The sequence below is a fragment of the Marmota marmota genome, unplaced genomic scaffold, assembly GCF_001458135.2.
Source record: "Marmota marmota marmota unplaced genomic scaffold, marMar, whole genome shotgun sequence".
NCBI lineage: Eukaryota > Metazoa > Chordata > Mammalia > Rodentia > Sciuridae > Marmota > Marmota marmota.
This window is the reverse complement of record NW_026000026.1, coordinates 82,706,838-82,717,556: the sequence shown is the minus strand read 5'-3', so window position 1 is coordinate 82,717,556 and position 10,719 is coordinate 82,706,838. Positions and strand designations below refer to the sequence as shown.

Below are 10,719 nucleotides of genomic sequence, written 5' to 3'. Positions count from 1 at the left end.
AAAAAAAAAAAAAAAAAAAAAATTCTCTCTCTCTCTCTCTCTCTCTCTCTCTCTCTCTCTCTCTCCTCTCTCTCTCTCTCTCTGTCTAAAAAAAAAATATTCTTAATGAGAGGAATAGTTACAGTATAATTTATTTTTTTAATGAGGTAGATATACAAGAACTAACATGAAGAGATATATAAGACATGGATGTTATTATAGGCATGTCAGAAAAATTGATACTAGTTAATACCATCAAGGAAAATGCAGTTTGTGTACAGATGTGAATACACATACACATGTAGTGTACAGTTTTAAGCTCAGAAAATAGTTTGAAAACATAAAGTGCAAACTGTAAGTAGAAGTTACCCTTTTGGGAGGGAAATGAGATTGGGGAGTAGGAGTCAGGCAACAGGAGATGAGGGTAAATACAACTTTTCTCCATACATATCTGGATTGTTTGATATAAGGACAGAGTCACTTATTAGTTCTATGATTTTTTAATTTAAAAAGTGCAAATTATTTAAGTTGAAACTATTTCTGAAAAGACCAGAAATGTTTTATCACCAGATACAATCTGTAAGAAAATGGCTCCTTAGAGGAAACTTCTGTGAAATATCTGTCCATTGTTTATAGATTGTACCAAATATTTTTCTATGAGCTTAAATAGAGAGTGAGAAGTTGGGTCTGTTTTATTTTTTTTCCTTAAATTATACACAGAGGTGTAACAATATGTGTATATCAGGCAAGTCTCATGATACTACACTAAGTAATTTATTGCTTGAATTATAAAACCCTGTACCAGCAATAATTTTCATCATCTCCTAAAAGCAGTAATATGGAGAGATAACCAAACCTTCATCCCTAAGTCCTTAAACATCACAAAAGCCATTCGTCTTACTCAGTTCTACTTCAGCAATATAAAATTTCTTCATTTTTATTATCTGGCACACTGACTATCTGTTCACTGTGTTATTTTCCTTCTCGTATTTTTGAGAATAATTTCCTTCCTTGAGATGTTTAAAGTAAACTTATTCTTTCAGTAATCAAAACTATAATTACTTATCAAAAGTAAATGTTTTATTTCCTTAAAATTGCATTAATGATATTCCTGTAGAGTTTTGTGTATTGAAATCACGACTGAACTTCTCAGTTCCTTGGGCCATGTGGGATTTTTCAAAGGTCCACATGATCCAGCTGTTGTGGGAGCCATCCCATAAAGAGCTTTCAACACTCTGCTGTCATCTGCCATAGTGCTAAGATATTTGAGTGCTTGCAACCCCACACTAAACACTACTGCTAGCTTGGTGCATTGAAAACCAAGAGACAAAGCTGAGGGATTTTAAAATTTATAACAATATAGAGTTGTTAAATGAACTTTTTTAAAAATATTTTTTAGTTATAGTTGAATAGAATACCTCTATTATATTATTTATTTGTTTTTTATGTGGTGCTGAGGATTGAACCTAGTGCCTCACACAGGCCAGACAAGAGCTCTACCACTGAGCCACAACCGGAGCTATATAAATCTAGTTTATCTACAAGTATGTGATTATGTCAGAGAAGATATCGACTGAATTCCATAGTTAATGATTTTCAAAATAGAGACTCATGTATTATTTACAGGCAGCATTTTTTCAAATTTAATGCAACCTGTTTTCTTTTTCCTCCTTTTCTCATTGTACCATCATCTTTGTACAATTTCTATCACTTTACAATTCACGATACCATTGTAAATGTGCTTACGTTTATATTTTTAAAGATGAAAGAACTGATAAATAATTTAGTAAAAACCAGTAAATGTATGTTGTTTTACTTACAGTGTTTTCAAGGAATGAAGAGTTTAATAGCCATTTACTAGAATTTTAGACTATTTGAAGGATTCTGTGTAAGATAATTTTGTTATTTACTTTCCTCAATTCATATTCTCCATATTACTATCATCATTTATTATTGGAAATAATGAAACCTATAATGTCACCACAGTTTCACTGTGTATATGTAGAGATCTTTTTGACTTGCTTCGTCCTCTTCTGTCTTCTTGAGAGTGCTAAAGAATGATCAGGCTACGCTGACATCTCCGTGACCCTCCTTCAACTGTGTGTTCTCGTAAATTTCCCAGACAAGACCACATAAAAAAAAAAAAATAGGTAGAATAGAATTGTGATCAGATTTTTTATATCATGTACTGTCCTAGAATTGTCAATATTATATATTACTTTAGTATTTTAATAAATCAGATTGAATTTGCAGATAAGAATAATTTTGAGTTTTTTAAACCATATGTGATATCTTTTGAGTCTAAAAAATGTAAATGTATGATACAAAACATGGTGCTAGAAAATTTATGGAAAGCATCATTAGGATCAGTTTTATATGAATCCAGTAGAATGTATTGCATAATAATTTAAGCAAAAGCATTTAACACTTTTCTCAGTGTTGAAACACAGCAGCTCCCTCTCCCCTTGTTTTATTCCAAGATCTGGTTATCAGCAAGGTGACAAATTTTAACTCTTAGAGTAGTCTGCCTTTCAGTTTCACCGATCTATGTATGCACATTGGCTTGTATATCTGTTTCCATTTTTCTTCATCTGCCAGAGGTTATCTAGTTTAAATTATATGCAAGTCTAGATCCCAGTCCTTCTCAGAATATTTTTAGTCTCCTATGAACTCTAGCCCAGCCTTTCAATGCCAGCGTGCTGCTAAATGGGCAAAGAGCTGTGATATGCACTCTGGGAAAAATAAACACCCTTCAAAAGGCCAAAACACTGTGACCAATTGAAGTTTGACAGCTTTTACCTTGGATTTTTTTCCACGAATGGCATAACATTGTTAAATCCTTAAAGCCAGAAGTCATGCAAGTTTTCACATGGTCTATTTTTCCTCCTTTTTAAATTTTTAGAATACATCTTCCTACAAAATTCCAATTTATTTAATGACAGTCTTAGCATGTGGATACATTTTGAATTATTGAGGTTTATTTTTCCAAGCCTATATTTAAAACATTTCAATTTAAAAGAATTTGATTTAAATTTTGATATTATTAAAGAAAATCTTAGGGACTGAATTTTTGGTGCATCTTGATCTCCTAAAAAAAAGCATATATTCTCAAAATAAATCTAAATAAAAACTGCTGAAGGATGAAGAGAATTTTTTATCAGATTTCTAGAATAGACTATCATTAGTAATATTAATGTAAAGATATATGTAATATTGTGTTTGTGTTACTATAGTTGACCTTCATTAAATCCTTATGCTTTCTGTTTATTGCTTCATTCAACCCTTAAAAAATGTCTTATAGGTAAAAACTATTGCATTCACACCTTGGAAATGAAGGAGTTGAGATTCAGAGCATATCTGCAATTCCCTCAAAATCCTTTGTAAATCCTGCTTCTATTAAGTGTAGAAAATCATTGAGGGATAAAAGGATCAACTTACTCAACTCTGTTGCTTTACAATCACTAATAGAAAGGTTTCTGATTTTAACTTAGTATTTTCTACATGATTTTGTTAACTTTAAGGTGTTTGCTGTGACCATCATCTATCTGATTTTCAGGAATTCAGAGATGATTATACTCTTGTCCATATCATCTTCCATGACTACAAAAACAGCCTCTTGCTGCTTTTGTTTTAAGTTAATGAAAATAAAAAAGATAATGACAATATTTCTTTCTCTTCTTTCATGGTTATCTTTCACATTTAATATATTATAGAATAAGTGGAACAAAATGACAGAATTTCAGAGTCTAATTTCCCGTCTTTCAGACAAACTTGACTTTCAAAAGAATGTTTGACTTTAATGTGGACACTTTCAGCAGGAAAAAAAAAAAAACATGAAGTGTTATAAGGAAATCATATTTCTTTTTTTTTTTATTTTTTATTGTTGGCTGTTCAAAACATTACATAGTTCTTGATATATCATATTTCACACTTTGATTCAAGTGGGTTATGAGCTCCCATTTTTACCCCATATACAGATTGCAGAATCACATCAGTTACACATCCATTGATTGACATATTGCCATACTAGTGTCTGTTGTGTTCTGCTGCCTTTCCTATCCTCTACTATCCCCCCTCCCCTCCCCTCCCCTCCCCTCTTCTCTCTCTGCCCCCTCTACTGACATTCATTTGTCCCCCTTGTATTATTTTTCCCTTTCCCCTCACTTCCTCTTGTATCTACTTTTGTATAACTCTGAGGGTCTCCTTCCATTTCCATGCAATTTCCCTTCTCTCTCCCTTTCCCTCCCACCTCTCATCTCTGTTTAATGTTGATCTTCTTCTCATGTTCTTCGACCCTACTCTGTTCTTAGTTACTCTCCTTATATCAAAGAAGACATTTGGCATTTGTGTTTTAGGGATTGGCTAGCTTCACTTAGCATAATCTGCTCTAATGCCATCCATTTCCCTGTAAATTCTATGATTTTGTCATTTTTTAATGCAGAGTAATACTCCATTGTGTATAAATGCCACATTTGTTTTATCCATTCATCTATTGAAGGGCATCTAGGTTGATTCCACAGTCTTGCTATTGTGAATTGTGCTGCTATGAACATCGATGTAGCAGTGTCCCTGTAGCATGCTCTTTTTAGGTCTTTAGGGAATAGACCAAGAAGGGGAATAGCTGGGTCAAATGGTGGCTCCATTCCCAGCTTTCCAAGAAATCTCCATACTGCTTTCCAAAGTGGCTGCACCAATCTGCAGTCCCACCAGCAATGTACAAGTGTACCCTTTTCCCCACATCCTCACCAGCACTTGTTGTTGTTTGACTTCATAATGGCTGCCAATCTAACTGGAGTGAGATGGTATCTTAATTACAAGGAAATAGAGTACCCCAAATTATTGATTTTTCAAATGAAAATTGCTGAATTTTCTGAAATGTCTGCTTCAACCTAGCTAATTATAGAGAATGTTTACTTATTGTTGTTTTTTTTTTTATTCTGAAACATGACTATGCCCCTTTTGTCCTTTTTAAATTGTAATCTCTTGCTAAAAAATAAGTTATTATATTTTTTCTGGATGTCCAACCTCAAATTCTGCCTCCAGCACTTCCACCGTGTCTCTATCACAAGTACTAACAGGACACATATCTTTGAACTGCTTTGATGACAAGACTTTATTATCTGACATTAGTACTGTGGGAACCAGACCATTATATTACTACGGCAAAAAGAAAATTCCAACTTTTTTTTTTTTTAATTCCACATCCTTTGTGCTAGAGTAGACCTAATTCACTTGCATTAATTCCATTGACTGTTAGGCCAGTGATTGATTTTCAGTTGTGCCCTGATTTGTTCACCTAAGACATAACTTTTGGAATAGTGGTGTAAGGCTGGAGAATGTACCAGCAGGACCTCAACACCTGAACACCTGGCCGGAGAGTGGAGTGTCTGGAGTTCCTGTAGCCGAACCTGCAGTGCTGGGACCAGCAGTCGAGAGCGCATATGTCCTGGGTAAATTCCAAGTTCTTAGATTGGGGGAGGGTGGCTTTTTTTTTTCTTCCATATTAAAATGTAGAGTTTTTTTTTTTTTTTTTTTAACCAATAAACCATGTAGAAAAGCAAACAGAACCCCTCAAACACTATGTCACTGTAGAAAACTTAGAAAAGTTCCTTGAAATATTTTAGGTAAAGCCCCTTTTTAAAAACAAAATAATGATCCAGCCCTTTTGAAAATAATTAATGAAAGCTACAAAAGAAGATTTTGTTGAGTAAATCAAATAATATATATGTTTCAAAGTTAAGTGAACATTTAAGGGAACTATATAATTATAGGAAGATGATAAGAAAGAAAGGCAGGAAATGAGAGCAAAATTAATGATGATATAAGCTAAAACTAATGAAAAACAAAAACATGTTGAGCACGTGTGCAGACAGGGATTATTAAAGATCAGCTTGTTCAATGCCATCACTCCTAGAAAGGTCCCAGGAAACTGTGAGAAGGACATTTCAGCCTGTTAGCTTTGACTGTCAGTGTGGAGCCTGGTGGCACAATTCAGTCACAAGCAGTTTTAAATAATTTATACGAAAACAAGTGCTTAGTGATTCTAAGAGCCAAACTTCCTCATGGGAATTATAGGCATTCTCTTTTACCACTAACTTCTGCCCCTTATTCCTCTATTTTAATTTTAAAAATAAACTATGCATTTCCTATTACTATCAAGCACTTAACATGTCCAAGCTTTCAAAAATAGATTTTAATATGAGGTGTTATATGTTTTTAATGTAATGGCTTTTAATTTTTTAAGTTGATAGTTATCACAAAAAAAAAAAACAAAAAACAAAGGTAAAATTGTTTATTTGTACTGTCTTTTCTAGGCTAGGTTCTGAAGCAAGGGATTGTAATGGTCCCAGAAAACAGTACAGAATATGTGAGAATCCACCTTGTCCTGCAGGTTTGCCTGGATTCAGAGACTGGCAATGTCAGGCCTATAGTGTTAGAACTTCATACCCAAAGCATGTTCTTCAGTGGCAAGCTGTTCTGGATGAAGGTATGACCAACCATATCCCTAACATCTTAAGTTTACTTCTAGACTTGCAGAGTGTTCTACAATAGAACTGTTATAGATTATCTTCTAGATATTTGACAACTTTACTTTTTCTATCTTTATTGTATATAATGACAAAAAACACTGACAACAATATATTTTTAAAATATAGTGCAAAGTTACTGCATATCTGCTAAAACAACTAAAGTAAAAAAAGTAAGTTTAACACCAAATTCTGGGTGAAGATGAGGACAACCTGGATCTCTCAGACATTCCTGGTAGGAATGTAAAATGCTGAAGCCACTTTGGACAAACATTTTGGCAGTTTCTTAAATAACTAAACCTATTTTTAACATAACACAGAAATTGTATTCCTGAGTAACAGAATATTATTCAGCAATTATAAAGAACTAACTATTGGTACATGCAACAATTGGAGAGATCATAGGCAATATGGTGGGTGAAAAATGCCAATGTCGGAAAAATACATTATATCATTCCATTGAGATAATATTTTTTAAATGACAAAATTATAGAGAAGTAAAACAAATTAGTGGTTGTGAGGGATTAGGGCTGGTGATGGGGAAAAGGATGGGTATGACTATAAAGGGGGAACATGCAGAATACCTTTGTGCTGATGGAATAGTTCAATAACTTGGTTATGGCAGTGGTGACACAAATCTATATATGTGATAAAATGGCATAAAATTAGACACACAAATATACCAACGCCAGTTCCTGGGTTTGCTACTATAGTCCAATAATCAGTGGGGAAACTAATTGAAAACTATATGGGACTTATCTATGCTGTTGTTGTAAATTCCTGTAAATCTTTAATCATTCTACTCTCAACTTCTATGAGGTCAATTTTTTATCTGAGATTTCACAAATGAGTGAGATAATGTGGTGTTTGTCTTTTTGTACCTGGCTTATTTCACTTAATATACTGATATAAAGTTCCATCCATGTTGTTGCAATGACAGGATTTCATTCCTTTTATGATTAAATAATATTCCACTGTGTATCTGGACCACATTTTCTTTATCCACTCATCAACTGATGGACACTTAGGTTGTTTCCATCGCTTGGCAATCATGAATGGCACTGCAATGAACATGGGAGCACAGATGTTTCTTGGACATGCTGATTTCTTTTCCCTTGGATATATTCCCAGAAGTGGGGCTACTAGATCATATGGTAGTTCTATTTTTACTTTTTGATGAAGCTTGATACTACTTTCCAGAATGGTTGTTCTGATATACATTTACACCATTAGGCTTCTCTGGTGTACACATCCTCACCAGCACTTGCTCTTTGGTTTCTTTGGTAATAACCATTCTAACTGGAGGGAGGTGATATTTCACTGTGGTTGTGTTGGCATTTAACGGGTTATCATCTCTGATACGTTTGTGATTATGATTAATTAAGCACATATCTTTGTGTGATGAATGATATAGACAACAATAACTAGTCTTCATGTATTATAGCACCGTAGAAGACAATGACATATGCAGTTCTTTTTAAAAGTCTCAATTTTTAATAATACATGACACCTCAGAATACAAGTGGTTCTATCTGTTCTTCTTATGTAATGCATGAATGTATGACTAGGAGAATTGAATGTGGAATATCAATGAAATAGTGAGCATTTAAAGAAAAGAGATGTGTGGTTTTAACATTCAGGTATTTTACATACTCTATGTTTACTGAAATTTGGCTGAAATCCATCTCTAATGCATATCTTGGAAAGGGTTGGTCTCTTAAGACAGAGTCTGCCTGCCAAGTATTGGCACATTACATGGATCACTACAATGTCACTGTCTCAAGGGTATACACCAGGAAGGAAGATTGGTATCAAATGTTCAAGTCATCTGTAGAACTAAATTAAGCAGAGGGTATTGATAATATGTTATAAAAGGAAAAAATACATAGATATTTTATCTGACTTCTTGTTTGGAATGTGAGTGGAATTTTCTAGGCCACTAATTCCTTTCAACATTATTCATATATCTGGTTTATTCCTCTCTTCAATGAAAACTCCAAAAAAGGAATTACATATGCCACTTTTTAAAGGGTTGCAATTATAGCAGCTGTTTTTAAGTCCAAAGATATGACATAGTAAGCAGTCATTGAATAAACATAACCTAGTTTGAGGTGTGAGAGCACACTGAAATGCTTTATTGCGGCTTATAATGGCATCTTAAAGGAAAATTTCAAAACCATGCACATTAGAGGCCATGTTCCAACTCCTCAAAATTGTTCAGAGCAGTATTCAGAAGCCACATGTGAAAACTGTTTGAAATGTTCAATCCTGAAGGCTCCTTTAACTGTGTCTTCTCTTTGCAAAGTGATACCCTGTTCCATGCCTCTGGCTGTTACTTGGTATTTATAGAATCCCATCAGCATACGTGGAACCTTACTGAAGACATAAGGGAAGATCCGTGTCAGAGACTGTAAACTATTTTCCATTCTATTTATACAAGCTTAATAAACAGTAAAGGGCCTGATTGGTGTCAAGCCAATAGAGTAGTAATGTAGCATGGAAATAGCTCTGAAGTTTCAGATTTGGATAATCGTATTACTGGTGTTACCAAATACAGCTACTCTATAGGAGGCTTAGAAATAGAAACGACACCTTAAAATATTTTGCCACTCTGAGCTTAAGAGACAAGTGTTTAGCCATCACTCGATAAGGCAGTGATGAAGACTACTAGCTATTTAGGAATTCCTCATCCTGAAAAACAGTGGTTTTCGATGTAGGTATCACATGTGTTGGCATGATTTTTTGAGTAAGCAAATGGGTCTGAGTCTTAGCTAGCACATTTGCAATTGTGCATCAAGATAGAAGTTCCCATGGGGATGTATTGTATTTCTAAACATCCTACTAATGGAAATGTTAATGATATTGTTCATCTTGGTTGTTCTTTCTCCATTTTGTAGTTTTTCAATTAGAAAATGTTGTATGCATAGAAATAAAAGTTAGAACATTGGAATTTAGAAATAAAGCACCAATAAAGATTTCATGCATAAGCAAATATTAACCAGGGTGTAAAAGTAGGTAGAATTCTGGTACGTTCTTAGAATAACGAGTAGATCACTGCAAATTTATGAATAAAAACTAGGGGTGTGCAAAACATTTGTCAGGGAGAATGATTGATGTGTTTATGGTAGAGATTTTGTGCCATAAAATAATGAATGATACATTCTGAAAGTGATTTAAAGTCAGATTTCCTAAGAAGAGTAATATATATATTTTATAAGCATCTCATTTAATACAATAATCATCTACTAGAAACCTACTTAATATTATATTACTCAATTGGCATTGGATTGTATATTTTACCCAGAAGCCATTATGAAAAATAAAATTTCTGATAAAAATATTTATGTAACCACTTGTTCTCATTTCTTTTTATGCACTCTGTAGAAAAACCATGTGCCTTGTTTTGCTCTCCTGTTGGAAAAGAACAGCCTATTCTTCTATCAGAAAAAGTGATGGATGGAACTGCTTGTGGATATCAGGGTTTAGATATATGTGCAAATGGCAGATGTCAGGTAAGCTGTTCTAAAAGGGAGAATTTATATGTTGAGGTACAATTGTGAGACCATTGAGAATCTTCAACGTATGGTGGAAAAATTTTGGACTAAGATTTGGAAGATACCGGTATAGCTCTGATGTGACTTGGACCTTAAGCAAGTCTGATCTACTTTGGAACTCCATTTCCTCCTCTGTGCAGTGAAGATTTTGAGCTAGTAATTCATAAAATATTTTACTAGGTGAAAGAATTTGAGATTTGATTGTTTAATGTATATATACAGGTTTAAAATTGGAACACTTTCATGTCACAAATTTGGAACACTCTGTCCAACATTCTAGACCAGAAATTCAAGCAATTCAGTTCTCCATGTCCCATGTCAGTGTCTACAACTGGCCAGGAGGCAGAAACCTATAAAATCAGTCTCAGTAGTCATATTCGAGTATTTATCAACATACTTGAATCAGCTGATTTTTAAATACGTGTGCAACTTTCTTGTAATATATAAACATTTTATTTGCTTTTCTTTTCCTTCTAATAAATATTCCCATTTGCATTTATGTCTCTTCTTCATCTATGTTTAGGAAAATAGAATTTCTGTTAAAGTGAGTAGGGAGAGCATTGTGGAAAGATCAAAGGCCAGACATAGAGTTTACTAGTATTAATGCTTACATTGTCTCAGGTTGGCTTTCCTTGGAAGCTTAACACAGGAAATTTAGT

General features: G+C 33.9%; 1 protein-coding gene and 1 long non-coding RNA gene across 4 annotated transcripts in view; one reads left to right on the top strand and one right to left on the bottom strand.

Annotated features, from left to right (window-relative positions):
- Positions 1–10,719, bottom strand: part of LOC125619128 — a 141,593-nt gene that overhangs the window by 39,338 nt on the left and 91,536 nt on the right. The window lies entirely within an intron of this gene.
- Positions 1–10,719, top strand: part of Adamts19 (ADAM metallopeptidase with thrombospondin type 1 motif 19) — a 251,578-nt gene that overhangs the window by 164,434 nt on the left and 76,425 nt on the right. For both annotated transcript variants that reach the window (XM_015500639.2, XM_048811813.1), the window contains 3 exons: positions 5,299–5,429; positions 6,294–6,466; positions 9,891–10,018. In XM_015500639.2, the coding sequence (XP_015356125.2) occupies positions 5,299–5,429; positions 6,294–6,466; positions 9,891–10,018 (432 nt within the window). The remainder of the gene's footprint in view (positions 1–5,298; positions 5,430–6,293; positions 6,467–9,890; positions 10,019–10,719) is intronic.